A 20,863-nucleotide genomic window follows, 5' to 3' on the forward strand; every position below is an offset into this window, starting at 1 on the left:
ACACCATTTTTATAGATTATTTAATTGTTGCAATTAAAGTAGATTAAATTGATCAACAGTTCAATCAATTTATATTTCATACACACACACACACACACACACACACACACAGGTCATGTTCCAAAGACAAAGCTCTCCTTTACAGGAAGAGAAAAGTAGGAAGAGAAATGTTGTTTTGTTCTTGACACAAACCACAGCCTATACTCAGTGGCACTGCCTCCCTCACCCTACCCTTCATATCCTTCCTCTCTCTTGTTCCCTCCCTCCTTCTATAATGGGATCAGCAGGAGGCAGGCTATAAAACCAATGAAAAAGTAGGAGTGTCAAACCGATCATACTGATTGGCCGGTTAGATCCTGAGCAGACTGAAGACATAATATGACATCAGGATGTGGAGGCAGGACTTACACTGACAGCCACAATAAACTGCTTCATAGTTCAAGTGCAGGGTAGTGCCCAGCTGTCAATGCTTTTGAGAGTTAAAGGAACAAGACGTCTCTTATCAACCGCTTCCACTTTTAGATACATCTGACAAACATGGTTGTTCCTGGGCTTCAAGAAAAGAACAAGAAAGTATACTTTCCTCCAGCGGATATGCAAAAGGTTGCGCATGTGCCTGATTTTAACTCATATCTTGCAATGTACAAAAGGTCCACTGAAGATCCTGAAGGTAAGTGAGCTGGAAAATAGAAGAAGTGAAACCTAGGGTAACATGCATACAAATCTAGGTCAAAATAAGATGTGCAATGGCTTAGGGCTACTTATACGACTTGACTGGTCTGCTAATCCACAGAGTTCTGGAGGGAGGTTGCTCAGGAGTTTTACTGGAAGAAACCTCCAACAGGCCAGATGCTGCAGTATAACTTTGATATGACCAAGGACCAGGTTTACATCAAGTTCATGGAGGGAGCAAAGACCAATATGTGCTACAATGTGCTAGACCGCAACGTGCTAGACCGCAACCTGGGCGAGAAAGTGGCTTACCACTGGTGAGTTTGCAGGTTACTTAATCACCCTCACACATCATATCAGAGCTTCATCACCAATGTGTGATGACTGGACTTTACTGTGAACGATGTAACTATTTTGAGTGTTATAACTCAAAGATTTTCTTATTTATTATCCAGAACATAACTATTTATACATTTCAGCCATAATCTCCTTCCAGGGAAAAAAATATCATGGACCTTCTTAAATAGTCAATAAACAAGACAGACAGACAGACAGACAGACAGACAGACAGACAGATAGATTTCTTTTCACATCATTTATACTTTAGGTAATCAAGCTTTAGACTAGAGGCCTTCAGTTCACATGACTGGTCAATTAGGCTATATACCTAATCATTATTATAGCAAATGTAACACTAGCAGTTGATCCATTGATGATCCATCGATGATCCTTTAATGAAACTGCATACACCTCGACCATCCATGTTCACAAGACAGCATTAAAGGTCTTATAATGTGCAACATATACTACACTGTATATAATTGATCAGTCAATACGCCATTCATCGTAAAATCATTGCATCCATGCAAATATCAGTGTGGGAACACAATGTGGGTCATCCCAGGAAAAGTGTATGTGTCATCAGTCGGGTTCAGCTGATGTGGTGATTCTTGTCTAGTGCCAGCGAATGCTAATAATCTGGAACAGGTAGGAGGGTAGTTAGTCATTAACCGAGAGTGTTGTTGAAAGCATGCACACAGACTCTTTCCAACACTTCCCAGTTCTGTTTGAAACTGCCAGGCCAAATCCATAGTCCATAAGCCACAGTCAAAGTTCCCGGAAACAAGATCCGGGAAGGTTTATGACTTAGCAACGATGCATGATGATGCAACAGACTAGCACTGTGCCCACAAGGTCACTTTACCGGGATCCAGACTGCCTTGTTGTCATTTCTTGCTCTTTTTAATACAGTGACAGACAGGTGCAAAAAGCCTGAAAGACCAGAGCTAAGATTTCTCACGTACAGTACATGTTCAAGTGAAGGTTATTTTCTGGTCCAGGATTGCTTGATTGTGAATATATCCTGCACCTAGTTGTCTTACAGTGATAAAATGTCTCAGTCCAATGTGCAGACTGGTTTTAGAGCCAGAGCAAACAGTAAATCTTTGTTCAGGCTGCTGGCCATATTGTAATTCAGTCATTTGGCTGTCCTTTTAGATTGTGCAATAAAGATTACCGTCCAAACACATTGCTGATGTACATCCAAATGCAACATGGACAAGACTGCCAGCGAACATGTTATCTTCTCTTAAAAAAGGGACATTTTTTTCTCTGTTTACTAAAGAAAAGAGGCAGAAATTTAACATTTAATATTTAATAATGGGAATTAGATATGCATCCAGATAAGATACTTGTGTTAAGGTTACTTGTGTTAAGGTTACTTGTGTTAAGGTTACTTATGTTAAGGTTACTCTCCACACCCTTGATGAAATGTGTATTGCTGTATCTGTGGGGTTTATTTTTCTCCTGATTGCTTTTGTAGGGAAGGGAACTCACCTGACCATCACCTTACCATCACATACAGTCAGCTACTAAAGGAGGTGTGCAGATGTGCTAATGCGCTCAAGCAGCTGGGTAAGATCCTTCATCTTTATCATTATCATTGGGATGTGTTAATCTAGTGGTTAAGGTGTTAGACTACCAATTAAAGGTTGTGAGTTTGAATCCCAGGCTTACCAAGCTGCCACTGCTTTGTCCCTGAGCTGCGGCCTTAACTCTTAATCACTCAGTTGTATACAAATGAGATGAAATGTAATTTGCTCTGAATAAGAGTGTCTGCTAAATGATGTAAATTATTATTAGATAAGAGCAGAAGCAATAATCACAGACATCATTTATCTGTTAGTAATATGCTAGTCCATCACTGCAGCTCATCCCATTTCCGCTCTGTGTGTGTGGAGATCCCATGTTCTCCCTCTGCATTGAGGGTTTCCTTTGGATACTCCGGTTTCTTCCCCAGTCCAAAGACGTACGTTCTTGGCTGACTGACATCTCTAAATTGTCTGTAGTGTGTGAATGATTGTGTGTGTGTGTGTGTGTGTGTCCTTTGATGGATTGGCACCCTGTACAGGCCGAAGTCCCCTGCAATTAGAAGACCAGGGCCTGTATTCATAAAGATTGTTAGTGCAAAGAGCTGCTCCTAGTGACGTAATTCTAAGAAAATTCTTAGAAATGTGGGTGTTTTCCATTAAAGTTAAACTAAGATCCTGGTAATAATAAAAGTTATTCATAAAGCATCTTAACCCTTAAAAGTGCTCTTGAGGTCGAAAAGTGTTAAGAGGCGTAAGAGTTTCTTTAGCAGAGAAGAAAATGGCCGAAAGGCGAAGAGGGAGAAGAAATGTATTGTATACAATATTTAATAATGATAGTGAGTTTATATATATATATATACATATACATATATATATATATATATATATGTATATGTATATATATATATATATATATATATATATATATATAAATTGTCATTCAGAGACGTGCTAACATCACTGAAACAGAGCCGAAATACCATAGTGGCAGAAATGATATAATTTGTTTACATTTACATTACATTTATTACTTTTATTTATAGATGTTTGAGCATCTCTAATATGATCGGTCATGAACATAATCCCTATCTATCTATCTATCTATCTATCTATCTATCTATCTATCTATCTATCTATCTATCTATCCATCCGTCCATCCACCTGTCTATCTATCTATCTATCTATCTATCTATCTATCTATCTATCTATCTATCTATCTATCTATCTATCTATCCGTCCATAAATCCATCCATCCATTCGTCCATCCATCCATCCGTCCATCCATCCATCCATCCATCCATCCATCTATCTATCTATCTATCTATCTATCTATCTATCTATCTATCTATCTATCTATCTATCTATCCATCCATCCATCAATCCATCACATTATTTAGTTAAAGATATCAACTACAACAAAACTTTAATAGAAGGTATAAACGTATGCAAAGCTAAAAAACGAGTTGGAATAAATTGTGTCTTTCTCTGTTGCAGGTATAAAGAAAGGAGACAGAGTGGCAATTTATTTGCCTATGATCCCCGAGCTTGTGTTCACCATGCTAGCCTGTGCTCGAATAGGGGCAGTGCATTCGATTGTGGTACGTGTCCATCACAATCTCTGTGATCTGCAACACGTTCTGTTTGGAACCTGGCACAGTATTGCAGTAGCATGCTTTCTCTTTTCCTGAAGCAGTGCTGAGTGTATGCACCAAGTCGGATATACACTGCTTAGTCACCGTTGATTAAACACACACACACACACACACACACACACACACACACGCACACACACACACACACACACACACACACACACACACACACACACACACACACACACACACTCATCAGAGAACACATTCAGGTTCAACCACAGGTTAATGAGCTTGTGTTTTCAAGTATTTATTGAAATCAAAGAAACGGAAAACCTCCAGGTTTTAAATGTTTTTCTTCAGGCATTGAGTGTACTGTATGGAAGAACATACAAGCTCAGTCTGCTTCTGCCAGGACTATTTTTTGCCATTCGGGCAAAGTTAAAAATACTGCCGGCTAACCTTCAAGGTTCGTTGAAACGACATATCAAGGTCTATTTTAGGGTTAGCTGGGTGTGAGACCAGGCCATTGTCCTACTTTTTAGAACTAAACAAGTTCGTTTAAATCACATTTCTTATGCCAGATCTAGCTGATCATTGAGCCAAGTCCAAAGAGTTTGTCTTTAAGGTTTACACTCAAGATAATGTGCCTGGCTTGTATAGAATTATATGCAAATTACATTAACCTAAACCAACTCTGTTTAACATTACTGAAGAACTGGACATGGGTTAAGTGAAACGTATAAAAAAAGAAACTTTCATCATTTGTTGACATTAGATTTATATCTCCAGTGTGATGCTAAAGGATCAAACATCACTTATAAAACATGGCTAGTTAAAAACATTTAATCCTGACAAAACTCTTTCTGTTCTCATTGTCATTGTGTTGGTGCTTCAGTTTGCAGGGTTTTCTTCCGAGTCTCTGGCTGAAAGGATCGTGGACGCTCAGTGTAGCATCCTGGTGACGGCAGGTAACATACACACCGACGTGCGACACTGTGCTAGTAAGGGATCTGATTCAACATGACTTTATTATCCTGTATTTATGGTGGTTATCTCTCGGATAACTCAGACAGTCGACAGCAACAGATAAGACGCAGTAAATAAGAGGTGTGTAAAAATGTGTGTCTGATCTACAGACGGCGTTTACAGGGGAGATAAACTGATCAACCTGAAGCAGATTTCAGACCTTGCCTTGGAGCACTGCAGAGAAAAGTAAGTCTCCTCGTCTCCTTACTTTCAGCTAAGCAAGCTTCTATTTGCCCAAACCTGCCCTAACAAGCCACAGTCTGGACCCATTAGTCCAAACCCCTTCTCCAGCTTCCTTTATAGAGGCTTAACATCCTCCACTCAGCCACTCAAAGCCTCAGCTACTGGCGACAAGTTGCTGGGCAACAGCACGGCTTGGAAACGTCATGTGCTGGTCGTCATGGTGACAGGTGAAATGAAACATACATGCAGCTAAAGAGGGCAATGAGATGAAGCATGAAAAAAAGGAATGATGGTGAATAATCTAGTAGAAACTGTTCACTATCGTTAGGTGCTGACACTCTGACTCACCAAACACAAAGATAAGTGGATGTGACGGCACGATGACACGTATTTCACTTCCATGCTATACAAACTACAATTTGCTGACCTGAATTGCTGTGCCAGAAATGATTAAACTCTTGCATCTCTTAGGTCTAGCTAAATATGTAAATTAACCTGGAAGCGTGGTGGAGTAGCTGAGTCACCATCATCATCATCTCTCTCTCTCTCTCTCTCTCTCTCTCGCTGTATCTTTCTCTCTCTCTCTCGCTGTATCTTTCTCTCTCTCTCTCTCTCGCTGTATCTTTCTCTCTCTCTCTCTCTCTCTCTCTCTCTCTCTCTCTCTCTCTCTCTCTCTCTCTCTCTCTCTCTCTCTCTCTATCTATCTCTTGCTCTCTCTCTTTCTCTCTCTTTATCTCAGAAGCTCCTTTACAGTCCAGAAATGCCTTGTAGTGAAACATCATGCCTTCAGGATAACCAGTACCTGCAATAAGCTACAGGTTGGTAAGATACCTGTAATAAGCTGTTACTTTTTTTTTAATTTAATATAACATTCACAATAACAACTGCTTAAACCTGCATAATGCAATTTGTAGAAACACTGAAAAACACAGGAAAAATCTCAAAATGGGAGAAATGTCAGTGTGATATGTGAATTCTGGCTCTCTCAGTTCCTCAACATCAGCTCGAGTTCATAACCGGTATCAACTAGAGATGTGTGTGGGACTGTTTTTTAATTTTTTTGTAACAAAAGTAATACCTGCATTAGCAAGATTAAAAAAGCAGGATTAGTCCCACTAGTAGCTTATTGTAAAGTGAACAGTATTTACATTTCATAATGCTCCTCTAGCCTAAAACCTGACCGCTCAGTTGCGTCTGAATGAAAATAAACGCACCACGCTTACCTGACTTTTTGTTGCATCCTTTGGGATCCCATTTATCCCCTGATGTACACCTCTAAAGCTTTCTAAAAAAAAACATCCCATTTAAATCTGAATGCATATCCATTTAGAAAACAGAATACAAATTTTGCAAAGAATTTCCAAAATTCCAATATGACTCGTTGATGAATCGTTGATGAAAGTCTCCAGAGTAGCATCCTACCTTGTAGATGTATGTACTGTATGACATACATCCTACCTTGTAGATGTATGTACTGTATGACATACATCCTACCTTGTAGATGTATGTACTGTATGACATACATCCTACCTTGTAGATGTATGTACTGTATGACATACATCCTACCTTGTAGATGTATGTACTGTAGTATTTGTACTGTTTACTTCTAAGGTCCTAGATGTAAATTTTTTGATTTTAGAAGCTTTTCAAGAGCACTGCATCCTGGAGTGTCTCCAAAACCCAAAACCAAGAAATCATGGCAGGTCAAATCTGAACTGAAGACAATGTGTGTACGCAACATTCAAATCCCAAAACTTTGTTTCCCCATTATACAGCATGTTTCTTCCAAATAACATATTCATACTGGTTTACATCCCTACTACGTATATGTCTTAGTTTATGCAGATTTGTCTGTATACGTGTGTTTTAGACACCGTGGAATGCAGAGTGTGATGTGTGGTGGGACGACGTTGTGAACAGTGCATCAGAGGAGTGTGAGCCTGAGTGGCTGGATGCTGAAGACCCGCTCTTCATCCTCTACACCAGCGGGTCCACGGGCAAACCCAAGGCAAAGACATTTGCCTTTTAATTTATGAGCTATAGCACTAAAATCTGTATTCTGTAATCAAGCTAGTACTGTATTTAAATAATAGTGAACAAAGTACAACAATACCATGTCAGAGTGAAACGTCCAGATTACAGCTAATTGTTTTGTCCCATAGGGCATACTGCACACGATTGCTGGCTACCTGCTCTACACATCTCTTACGTTCAAACACGTCTTTGATTATCACCATGACGATGTGTACTGGTGCACCGCAGACATTGGCTGGATCACGGGCCACTCCTACATCACATATGGTCCATTAGCCAACGGTGCGACCAGTGTGTTGGTAAGTCTGTAAGACATAGTATGTATTCTTTACTCTATGTACTCTATGTGGTTAGTTCATATAATCAGACTTGTGTATGTATGTGTTTGTGTGTGTGGACACATGGCAGTTTGAAGGCATTCCAGTCTACCCTCACGTGGGCAGGATTTGGGAGATCATAGAGAAGCACAAAGTATCTAAGTTCTACACAGCGCCCACTGCCATCAGGCTGCTTATGAAGTTCGGAAGTGAGCCGCTGCAAAAGTGAGTGGAATATCGCTACACATTTTTGTGCCCACTCCTCTCAGGATATAATCCGTAATGCTGGTGAAAATCCAGTCTTCTGTACCAGTTCAAAGAGAACATTGTACCTGTGATGTGTGATCTACAGTACTTGAAGGTGTCAAATTTGATCATCATCATTTGCAATTTGCATTACGAATGAATACCTAAAGAGCACTTTCTCGTTAGTCTGATGTGGGTTGGACAAACAGATGCTTTTAAGTAAGGAATAAAACACGATGAGGTGATTTGAAGTCCCTATCGATGAATACATCATACATCCATCAACCTCAAACTCTGTTCAGGGTTTTTTTTTCCAACATAAAACTACCAGGGATAAAAAGTGGTAGCTTAAGCATTTCAGGAGGATGAAGGTCTTCTCCCGTCGTTTGAAGACAGCCAGTGACTCAGCTGTTCGGACATCTAGGGGAATGAACAGAAAAGAGTCTTGATGTATACCTACCTCTTACTCTGAGAGACGGTGGGACCAGTCGAGCAGTGCTGGTAGCTCTGAGCGAGCAAGGTGCAGTGCAAGGAGTGAAAAGAGCTTCGAGGTAAGAGAGAGCTGGTCCATTTTTGGCTTTGTAGGCTAGCACCAGTGATTTAAATCTGATGCATGCAGCTACCCGAAGCCAGTAGAGGGATCACAGGAGTGGTGTGGTGTTGTAGAACTTAATCAGGTTAAAAAACTCATGTCACGCAGCTGCAATTAGGATCATTTCCAGAAGATGAATTGCGTTCATAGGTTCATAGCACTGTTCAATACAGTCAGAGATTCTGTGAATGAATCAGCACAATTTACATTTGCTCTTCTGAGCCAACCAATAGTTCCTTCTGTAAACCTTGTTTTTAAAACAGCGTGCAAAATTGTGACCAAATCAAAAGGTTGCTGATTAATTGTGAGATGATGTGCTTAAGTATTCCATAATTACTTTATATAAGTGTCAATAAATGTTCAGGATTATGGAACAATGAGCCTGAGTCACATTTTAGCTGAGATGTGTTGGTTAACCAGGGATTATAGAGAGATCTGAAAAAAGCAGTGAGCATGATAAAGGACTTTCTAAAAAAAAAATAATAATAATAATAATTTGCCTTTAGCTCCTAAAATAGCAAAAACACAAACTAGCAAAAATGCATGATCTTTGGACACACAGGAAGATCATGTGGAAACCCACACACAAATTAGTCCAAGTTCAGGACTGAACTAACGACTCTGGAGCCGTTAGATGGGAATCTCGCCAGTGCACCAGCACGGCACATAGAGGTGATACATGCAAGGCTTCAATACATGGCCTTGAAACTGAAAGCAGTTTAAAATTAGAATTTAGATTTATCCCAAGTTCAATCAGTAAGTCTGTCATTTTAGATTGAAAACCCAGATGAACTGACACACCAGACTGCACATCATACTCAAATGATACCTTTTTCATGACACGCAATTCTATGTAATTTACATTTCATTTTACACCATCATTCTGTTCTATCAACACAAACTGCTAGTTATTCTGATGCTTTCTGAAGAGCTTCTCCAAACTCTGGGCCTTGATAGGTGACTGCGGTCAAAGCAGTAATCAGTACTGCAGTCTCTGGTGTAGGATGGAACTGGAACTCACTGGTTTTCGTGGCATGTCAGGGTTCACTGGGTTCATTCACCAGTTTTCTTCTGCCAGAAGAGTGGAACTGGTGCCATCTCCTGGAGACAAAAATGGAATACAAAATGGAGAATGTTAATGGCTGTTATTAGTCCTGTTTTATTACTGTATTAACTTGTACGTCTTAAATAAGTAAATGTTATATAGATAATAGGTTTATTTCTATATTACAAAAAAAAAAAACTAAAAATAATTGAAAAAAAACCTTGATATATATATCTTTAAAGTAAACTGTGATATCAAATCCATTTCAGCTCCATGAGACACTCCAAGTACTTTATAAGCCTCTAAGTAGGTTATATGACTCTGCTTTGCACTAGGCTTCATTACACTGTCCGATTGTTTATTATATTATTTTCCTATAACAGCACATCCAAAGTGTTTTATTCCTTACATAACAAAGTATGGTACATAAACTGACATGTAAAGATTAAGTATGAAAAAATACATAAAATGTCAGTTTCATATTATCACTGTATACGAATATGCATTATGGTTCCTGCTCATGTTGCTTACATAAGATGATTGTCCAGCTTAATAGGAAATGATATCAATTTACAATGTGTATTAACAATCACAACTGACATCTGCAATTATTATGATCTACAGTGACCAATGACCCTCTAAAGGCCCATGATATTATCACAATATATCACTGATATAATCTGTCTTTCTCGGTCTGTTTCAGATATGATGTGTCAAGTTTGCGTGTACTGGGAACCGTAGGAGAGCCAATAAACCCTGAAGCCTGGCTCTGGTACCACAATGTTGTAGGTCAGGGTAGATGCCCCGTGGTCGACACCTTTTGGCAGACTGAGACGGTAAAGTACATAAATACCAACAGAAAAAAACATCTTCATGCTAATATTTATACACCTACACAATATAGTAAAACTTTATTTTGCTCAGTCATCCAACCAAACGTGTACAAGAGACCGAAATGAACAAGGATAGTGTTTGACTAAGTAAATAAATAATTTTGTAATAGAAAGTCATGTATTTGGTCTTTAGGGAGGTCATGTTCTGACTCCATTGCCTGCAGCAACGCCACTAAAGCCAGGATCTGCAGTAAGTCTCTTCATTAATTCATGTAGTTTTCTCAATTAGATTTAACATATAAACATTGATGAAGGATTAATTAGTCGGGTTCTTTACTGGTACAGTGAATTCCTGTTATACGCATCAAGAAACATTATACTTTGTGTTGTGTATAGCGTTTGTAAGAAATGAAACATGACGTGACTTAAGTAAAGTTGGCCGCATATCAGATTGGAGTTTCCCGAGTCAATAACTCCTGAGCTAAACGCTATTATTACACAAATAACACCTCTTTTTTTTAATCGTAGTAATTTTCCTCAATATCAGCTTTCCTCCGTGGTGGACAAAATACACAAGTCTCTATGTGCTAACACATGAGAGACAGATTCCAAGGGACCGTCTGCAAAGTGCAAAACCCGAAAAGCGAATACTAAAAAACAGTCAATAACGTCACTGTAATAAACTGTACTGTCACCAGCTCACACATCACTGATGTCCTCATAGTTATACTACAACACTTATTTTAAATTATTGAATATAATTTCCATAATAGTCAAGTTATTGATTTTTTTTCATTATGAAAAAATCATAAAAATTAAACAAAAAGACATTTCCCCCCAAAATAAGTGTTGTAGTATAACTATCAGTAGTATAACTTGTGTATTTTGTCCACCACAGAGGAAAGCTGATAGTGAGGAAAATTTGGTTGTAGCTGCCTCTCTACATTACTACGATAAAAAAAAGAGGTGTTATTTGTGAAGTAACACCCTTTAGTTCAGGAGTTATTGACTCGGGAAACTCCAATCTGTGAATATGCGGCCAACTTTACTTAAGTCATGACGTGAGGGTTTTTTTTTGTGCTCTTATAAGCATGTTGTCATGTAGACTAATTTAGCTGGCAGTACTTTGTTGTTTGGGATGTATATGTAGCCATTGCTATATTACGGTGGCCGAGAAGTGCAAAAACAAACATTGGTTGTCCAATGATCGGTAAGTTTCCATTCAACAACGATACCTGACTTGTCGTTGTGTTTTCGGATGTGTTAATGTGTTTACGGATTTGTTTGTTTATATGTTTTCGGATTTGTTTGTTTATTTGTTTTCGGATTTGTTAATGTATTTTCGGATTTGTTTGTTTATTTGTTTTCGGATTTGTTTGTTTATATGTTTTCGGATTTGTTTGTTTATTTGTTTTCGGATTTGTTAACGTGTTTTCGGATTTGTTAACGTGTTTTCGGATTTGTTAACGTGTTTTCGGATTTGTTAACGTGTTTTCGGATTTGTTAACGTGTTTTCGGATTTGTTTGGTAACGTGTTTTCGGATTTGTTTGGTAACGTGTTTTCGGATTTGTTTGGTAACGTGTTTTCGGATTTGTTTGGTAACGTGTTTTCGGATTTGTTTGTTTATTTGTTTTCGGATTTGTTAATGTGTTTTCGGATTTGTTTGTTTATTTGTTTTCGAATTTGTTTGCTTATATGTTTTCGGATTTGTTTCTTTATTTGTTTTCCGATTTGTTAACATGTTTTCGGATTTGTTAACGTGTTTTCGGATTTGTTTGGTAACGTGTTTTCGGATTTGTTTGGTAACGTGTTTTCGGATTTGTTTGGTAACGTGTTTTCGGATTTGTTTGGTAACGTGTTTTCGGATTTGTTTGTTTATTTGTTTTCGGATTTGTTTGTTTTTGGATTTGTTTGTTTATTTGTTTTCGGATTTGTTTGTTTATTTGTTTTCGGATTTGTTTGTATTTTCGGATTTGTTTGTATTTTCGGATTTGTTAACGTGTTTTCGGATTTGTTAACGTGTTTTCGGATTTGTTAACGTGTTTTCGGATTTGTTAACGTGTTTTCGGATTTGTTAACGTGTTTTCGAATTTGTTTGGTAACGTGTTTTCGAATTTGTTTGGTAACGTGTTTTCGGATTTGTTTGGTAACGTGTTTTCGGATTTGTTTGGTAACGTGTTTTCGGAATTGTTTGGTAACGTGTTTTCGGATTTGTTTGTTTATATGTTTTCGGATTTGTTAATGTGTTTTCGGATTTGTTTGTTTATTTGTTTTCGAATTTGTTTGCTTATATGTTTTCGGATTTGTTTCTTTATTTGTTTTCCGATTTGTTAACGTGTTTTCGGATTTGTTAACGTGTTTTCGGATTTGTTTGGTAACGTGTTTTCGGATTTGTTTGGTAACGTGTTTTCGGATTTGTTTGGTAACGTGTTTTCGGATTTGTTTGGTAACGTGTTTTCGGATTTGTTTGTTTATTTGTTTTCGGATTTGTTTGTTTTTGGATTTGTTTGTTTATTTGTTTTCGGATTTGTTTGTTTATTTGTTTTCGGATTTGTTTGTATTTTCGGATTTGTTTGTGTTTTCGGATTTGTTTGTGTTTTCGGATTTGTTAATGTGTTTTGCACTTCTCGGCCACCGTACTATATGTATGAGATAATATTCTTGTTTTGACTTTTACATTTTCGTGTATTGTGCAGACATTACCGTTTTTCGGTGTGCAGCCGACAATCCTGAACGAGCACGGAGAGGAGCTGGATGGGGAGGCCGAGGGCTACCTGGTGAGAGCTAACAGAGCAGCTTGACTTTCATGTAAAATGATATTGAAGAACTAGAACATTCAGAGCTAGGAAATGAAATACAGAAAGGACGTATAAAAGGACGTCCTCCATTCTTACACCATTTGCTTTATGCTAAAATATAAAATGTGCTATAAATTGCTGCTGTCCCAGCATATATTCCATTTGAATTGTAAAGCATGTATGTTAATCTCATAGGGTTTGACTCTAATAAATGACCAACACTAGAGCATTCACAACAACACACAGACAATTCAGGATTGACTGAATGATTCCAGGTTTTCCGGAAACCCTGGCCAGGCATCATGCGGGGCATCTATCAAAATCAAGAACGATTCCAGAACACTTACTTCAAAAAATTTCCAGGGTTTTATGTGACAGGAGATGGTAAGTGCAGCTCATCTTGCGACAACCTCACATGACGTGATTTCAGTGACTTGAAAGGGTTTCTGGAATGAAGAAACTTGAGAAACAAATCAAGCTGTGCTTTTATTTAGTGTCTTTTAACTTTTACAGTAACCACACACATGGCTCGACTCTCCTCTTCCTCTATCTCTTTCTCTCTCTCTCATTCCTGCTCCAGTTCACTGCCACAGAGAACAGTCTTTAGTCAGATTCAGCACAGGAGTGTGTGATCATTACTAATCAATAATCACTTCATTTGGCTCCGCCCACAATTCCACAAACCGCCCTTGACCACGCCCCTGCTTTGATTGTAATCAAGTTGATTAGTTTCCAATAAGTACACATCGAAAATGTTTTACTTCTTCTATACCACAGCAATGTATCAATATTTATTATAATAATTATTATTATTACTATTTTAAAGACTATTGTAGCTTTTTATCCATTTATAGTTACATTTAATGTTGTGGAACGTCTTTGAATCAAGTTCCTGTTTACACTTACAAAGCGGCATTACTACACTTTCTTTTACTGAGAAACCGCAAAACCGTCCTAAAGACTTTCCTGTAGAAAAGAATAACATTCAATCAAATTAGTAGTTTTACCTCTTTTTTAGTCTAGGCACATTCTAGCCAATCAGATTTGAGCATGCTCCATTGCTGTTGTACTGTATGAATAACAATAAACAGCGTTTCTTGAGTAAAGCATATTGCTGTATGACCTTCTGGTGTTGTGTTTCCTTGGCACTGTGCTGCAGTACAGAGATGTCAGTGTTGCGCTGACATGGCTTGTGCTGCGCTGTTCTTTAATTTCAGGATGCAGGAGGGACAAAGATGGCTATTACTGGATCACTGGCAGAATAGATGACATGCTGAATGTCTCAGGTGAGGGTTAAAGGTTTGTTAGTATGTAGAACTGCTGGGGGTTGTTCTCCAGCTCAAAGTTGTTGAGGGAACAATGTATTTTTTTGTAATGTTATATCTAAAATAAAGAGCATTTTATAGATAAGAAAGCCTAAGATTCTTCTTCCTGTCATGATACATTGAATGCCAAAGGGGGTGAAACTTGTTTATACTTGTTTATAGGGGTGGACCTGGTCTATTGTCATGATTGAGTGGGGCAGTTACTGTTAATCCAATAATTTATAAATGTCAGCAACAAACAAATAATGCCACAAATATAACAGATTTGGATAACTGTGACATACAATTCTGCCTCTTTCCAGGGCACTTGCTTAGCACTGCCGAGGTGGAGGCGGCGTTATCAGAACACCCAGCTGTGGCTGAAGCAGCCGTGGTCAGCTGTCCTCACACCGTCAAGGGTGAGTGTCTCTACTGCTTCGTCACTCTTAAAGACAGCCGAGAATTCAACTGCACACTCATGGAGGAGCTCAAAAGGAGAGGTCAGAGGTTGCCTAGAGCACCTTTTTTTTGCCATTTATAACCATTTTAATTGTAGCTCTTCTGATTTTTATGCAACAAAATGATTTTTTATCATAGTGAGAGAGAAGATTGGCCCGATAGCCACTCCAGATTTCATCCAGAATGCCCCAGGACTCCCCAAAACCCGCTCAGGTTTGATGTGCTTAAGATTATTAACTCATATTCTGTTGGCTACTTAGTGTTGGATGTCCAATCCATCCTGATAATATCTTTGATTCCTCTTATACCACAGCATTTTTATGCTTTTATCCACTTACAGTTACATCGGATGCGTTTTAAATCTTTACCTGACACTGGAGACTCCTTCCACAAATGCCAAACAAACAGAAAACCTAACAATATCAACAACCACAAATGATTTTAAACTATGTTCATGTGGAATGTCTACTAATATAAGTTTTAATATAAGCCAATGGCTTTAAGCCTTGAATTCTGGAACTACTCTCAAAACTACCGCTATTAGAAAAATAATCAACACCTTCTAACCAATCAGAATCAAGAGTCAAACAGTGGTATAAAATCTTATATTCTTAATTTCCTATCCAGGGAAGATCATGAGGCGTGTCCTGAGGCAGATCGCTCGAAATGAAAAGGACCTGGGTGACCTTTCAACGCTGGCTGACCCCAAAGTTGTGGAAGTGCTCTTCAGTCAAAGGTGTGAAGCAGCAGCATGAGAGCTTTAAGTCATTTCTCAGGCCTTTACAACTCATCCTGGAACAGCTTTCATTTCAATTTTCACACTGTTAGCTGATCCTAAATGAGAAGCAGAGGGACATTTATTTTACTTTATCTGTGAGCGATATAAAAATTAGCACACATACAGACACAAGAACAATTTTGATTGAATCACGGGTTTCAAAGCTTCTGAACTAACTGGTGGTGTTCCTTTATCTCAAGAAGTTTCCCAAACAGAGAGGTCATGTAGATGTCCTTGCCTTTCCATCAGCTCCAGAGGCTGACACGACAACCCTTAAATGAATTACAGAAATAATCTATATTCATGTTGTCATTCCCCCATTTTGTGTCACTGTAATATAATCACAAATGGTCCAACCACTGGAGAGACTAATAATAGCGTAAACACTTTTACAGGGATAGATTTTGGTCATTCTGAAATCCAAGATGTTTTTTTTTTTCTCGTAATGACTTTCTATAACTTATTGTGTTCGAACCCTTGATAAAACTGTAGAAGTTTAAGTCTATAGCACATTTACAGTACAAGGCCTGAAAATTACTGTGCTGAGAATAGCTATTATCCGTTAGAAGAGTGTGTATTTGTCAGATAAATGACCCAAATATTGCATTCAACTCACAATATTTTTGGTTTATTCCGTAATAAAAAGGTAAAAAGAAGCCTGAAACAACCAGTTAAGCCATTTCACTATTTCAATATGGCTGTATTGCAAATTGCACTTTTACAAAGGTATCTTTGATACACCATTATTATTATAGACCCAGAGTTTAAAACATTTAAATCCCTTCTACTTCTTCCCTCCCAAATCTAACTATGGTGCATATCCAGCTACTATATAACAGCCTATAAATATAAAAGAAATCAAATGATCATTTTAAGTTGACACCATCTGTAAATATAATAGATATTGTTCAAGATAAGTGTTTATGATGTAGTTTCTGATTAACATAACGAACTGATTGAATGCCGTAACGAATGATGATACTGTATGCACAAGGGGGTGCAGAGATTACAGTACTTATAATACTAAGCTTTCCATCCAAAATATGGTCTTTCTGCTCACTTCTGAATCCCGAAGGTCCAATTATTCATATTTAAGTCACTAAATGAACTGACTCTTGCGTTATGGATTACCTTTATCAACATAACCAAAATCTCCACTGTACACACTTTTGTTCTTCCTTACTGTTTCTGAATCCTGATTAAAGAAAAGTCTCTGAAACAGTAGACCCTATATCATAAGGCATGTATCTTCTGATGTGGTGAATGCTTTCTGGAATTGATTTAATTTAATTAACACATTTCAATTGTTTTGTAACTTGTTAATGATGAATGTTGATGGTTTTTAAAGTCCGATATAAATAAATACTTGCATACTGTAAGGTGTTGTCCTACTATATCAATTTGTCTGTGTTACCCAAGATACCCTTACCCTCATGAGACACCGCTAAAATGGGAACATCCATATACATAAATAATAAACAGACACGAGGCCAAAACTAAAAACAGACGAGTGCTATGGAGGTTTATGGTTTAAAAAAGGTGCACAAGGAAATATGACTTGACCATTACTCACTATGTGTACATAATATCTTAAAGATATTATAGATCTGCAGTTAGTTGCATCAAACCAACTGACCTACAAACTGCAAAAAGTCATGATCAATCATCTGAGTCTTCTACAGCTGTCTCTGCAGTGACAGGTCTAATGCAACATGCTCTTAATGATACCATCAACTTAAAACAAGATCAGAAACAGAAATCTCTTCCTCTCATCTCACTGTTTTTCAGTCTGAGGGTAAATTCCTGAACTAAGTCACCATAGTTCATGCATAGGACATGTCTTTGACAGGAACATTTTGTAGATAACACTTTTTTTTAGAGCATGATTCAAAACATATCCTGTGAAGCTGCTCTCCTTGATATTATCTGTGAAAAATATGACAAAAATCTTTGTTTTGTTTTTTTTTCATTAATCAACAAACGAGGGGGACACGGTGGCTTAGTGTTTAGCACGTTTGCCTCACACCTCCAGGGTTGGGGGTTCGATTTCCGCCTCCACCTTGTGTGTGTGGAGTTTGCATGTTCTCCCCGTGCCTCGGGGGTTTCCTCCTGGTACTCCGGTTTCCTCCCCTGGTCCAAAGACATGCATGGTAAGTTGATTGGCATCTCTGGAAAATTGTCCGTAGTGTGTGATTGTGTGAGTGAATGAGAGTGTGTGTGCCCTGCGATGGGTTGGCACTCCGTCCAGGGTGTATCCTGCCTTGATGCCCGATGACGCCTGAGATAGGCACAGGCTCCCCGTGACACGAGGTAGTTCGGATAAGCGGTAGAAAATGAATGAATGAATGAATGAATGAATGAACAAAATTATAGATAAATGCCATTTTGTTTTATGAGCTATGAATTGTAATGTGGCTGAGACACTAAGAGACATGAGATAGGTGTTTGGATTGTGCCATGTTCAGCCTGAATAATGTATAATAATTCATATGTAGCAGAGAAAGATAAAATCCCATTCTACATCATCATAAATACAATAATATGAATAATAGCTGCTTTTCCCTCCATGTCTGATTGATGTTACTTTTTTTTTATCGTTCAACTGGAAAAAAGAAAAGAGCATTCATTAAAATTCTATGAGTGTCAGCATGAAAATATTCATTTCTTTTCAGAATGAAGGACACTCTAAAGCTAAATGATATGCAATCCAATTTCCACTTATTTCATTTGCAAAGACTGGCACAGATTTGTTTATATACCCCAGGAACAAGTGGGTCCCAGTGGGTATGCGTGTGTTTATCTGGAGATTAGACCAATTAAAATAATGCAAACAAACTTGATGTGAAATAAGGCTGTGCTATTCAATTCTAGCACACGTCACAGCAGCGCCACTTTGCTTAAGTGGTCAATTCTGTGGATTGGAAACAGCAAGACAGGACAACAAGATAAGCTGGAAGACTTAGGTCCTGTAAATGAGATCAACAAATTGAGCTGCATTTGCTTACAAGTGAGCTAGGGAATCTATTAGAGTTTGCGATATAGAGTGCAAAGATTTGTATACCGTAAGGACAAACAAAATTGAATTTGTGTACACCGGCAAGTTAGACGAGGTATTAGAACATTTAGTAAGTTAACAGCACATCCCAAAGTGTGTTATTTCAGTGAATAGCTGATCAATTAAACAAGAGAGTCTTTATATTGAATAAATCTACTGGTTAACAATTTCTGACCACATAGTTATAGAAGGGAAAATATTTACATTCACCAAATATTTGGCGTCACTTATATGAGGACGTCTTTACTTTTGAGTCTGGTTCCTCTCAAGGTTTCTTCTCTTCTTATTTATAGATTCATATAAAGCTCCTTTGTACATGACCATTGTTAAAGTTACTTTACAAATCACATTGAATTGAATTGAATAACAAATGGGCCATCAATTTTTATCCATTTCTAGTTTTTTTTTTTTTTACATTTTGTTATCTCTTATGTCTTATGGCTGCTATAAAAAGTCGTCTCATTAAGAGCCTCTTTTTGTCTGTTTCTTGAAGTTAAAAGGACAGAATGTTTTTCTGAATGTTATAAAAGACTGACACTGGAGACTCTTTCACAAAAAATAAATAAATAAATAAATAAAAAACAGAAAACTTGACCATATGAATAATTAAATAATTTATTTTTTAAATTCATCGTGTCAAGTCATAATGTAAGTGATTAAAGACCTGAATGTGTTAGAACATACACACTAATATCAATTTCCAAGCTGAACTACAGTCCAAGCCATACTGTTATTGAAAATCTGACCAATCAGAACTGAACACTGAACATTACTGCAGTATAACCAATATACTGTATAATGTTCCAGCATGGGGGGGGCACGATGGCTTAGTGGTTAGCACGTTCGCCTCACACCTCCAGGGTCGGGGTTCGATTCCCGCCTCCACCTTGTGTGTGTGGAGTTTGCATGTTCTCCCCGTGCCTCGGGGGTTTCCTCCGGGTACTCCGGTTTCCTCCCCCGGTCCAAAGACATGCATGGTAGGTTGATTGGAATCTCTGGAAAATTGTCTGTAGTGTGTGTGTGTGTGTGTGTGTGTGTGTGTGTGTGTGTGCAGGGTGTATCCTGCCTTGATGCCCGATGACACCTGAGATAGGCACAGGCTCCCCGTGACCCGAGGTAGTTCGGATAAGCGGTAGAAGATGAATGAATGAATGTTCCAGCGCTGTTACAAAACATCTGCTGTTATTGCTAAAAGACGTCTGCTCGCACAGTGCTAGATAGATATTAGATTTATTACTTAGAATTATATTTGTAGAAGTAATGTTGCAGTAATGTTGTAGAAATGTTTTGAATGTCAGTTTCCCAGCGCTTTTCCAGCGTTCCAAAATAAATGCGTTATCTGGGGGAGGTTTGGGGATTCTGCTTACAGAGACAGAAAGAGAGAGAGATGAGAGAGAGTGTTTTTAGACCTTTGTACTCAGGCGTTAGAATCAGATTTACTGGCTTCATTTTGAGAAACTGAGAAACAACAAATTCTTAATGAGCATCTTAAAAGAATAATGTCGATGTTCAGCTCTTGGGCGGTTTTCTTTCTCAGGCCTACGTGCTCAGCACTGAACAGTGTCGACTGATTCAAACTATTCTTTAGTGAATTTGAGACATCGAATCACAGAAGTTATATAGAAATCAAATGTGATGTATTGTCATATGTCATACAGTCTGTTACATTATCCCATAAAAATTCTTTCTGTGTGAATCATTCCAGCAGACTATGAAATAAATGATGACGATATAAGGAAAGAAAAAAAAAAAGAAACAAGATGTATAAGTTTTCAAAGCGCTATAGGAAGAAAGGATGTTCTAAAGGGTCAAAGATAAGGTGTTTTAGTGAAAGCCGAGAGCTCACACTTGTGGGTGCAGTGGGCTCTCTCTCTCTCTCTCTCTCTCTCTCTCTCTCTCTCTCTCTCTCTCTCTTTCCACCTAATTGCTAATTTAATTTCCTATCATTAGTATAATATCCTATCCCATTTAGAGCTGTATTTTCAATTTGAAAGTCAATTTGATTTTCCCATCATGCAACATCCTGTTGAACATGTGACTTGTGGAATGTCCCA

The 20,863-nt window shown here is 38.1% G+C and overlaps 1 protein-coding gene across 3 annotated transcripts; it reads left to right on the plus strand.

Moving 5' to 3' along the window:
- Positions 1–418: 418 nt before the first annotated feature.
- acss2l (acyl-CoA synthetase short chain family member 2 like) lies at positions 419–17,133 on the plus strand. 3 transcript variants are annotated; one of them, XM_060870590.1, is made up of 18 exons: positions 419–670; positions 794–989; positions 2,495–2,586; positions 4,038–4,141; positions 5,034–5,106; positions 5,275–5,350; positions 6,087–6,165; positions 7,218–7,355; positions 7,510–7,680; positions 7,790–7,923; positions 10,285–10,417; positions 10,608–10,664; positions 13,112–13,192; positions 13,489–13,597; positions 14,431–14,499; positions 14,841–14,936; positions 15,115–15,189; positions 15,604–17,133. In XM_060870590.1, exons 1-18 carry the CDS (start codon positions 538–540, stop codon positions 15,729–15,731), a joined length of 1,944 nt encoding a protein of 647 aa, XP_060726573.1. In that variant the 5' UTR covers positions 419–537; the 3' UTR covers positions 15,732–17,133. The 3 variants fall into 3 exon arrangements, with proteins under 3 accessions (XP_060726573.1, XP_060726566.1, XP_060726561.1); XM_060870583.1 differs by having other exon boundaries at positions 6,090–6,165; positions 14,841–15,017; XM_060870578.1 differs by having other exon boundaries at positions 420–670; positions 14,841–15,017.
- Positions 17,134–20,863: the final 3,730 nt, after the last annotated feature.

The sequence above is a fragment of the Tachysurus vachellii genome, chromosome 1 (assembly GCF_030014155.1).
Source record: "Tachysurus vachellii isolate PV-2020 chromosome 1, HZAU_Pvac_v1, whole genome shotgun sequence".
NCBI lineage: Eukaryota > Metazoa > Chordata > Actinopteri > Siluriformes > Bagridae > Tachysurus > Tachysurus vachellii.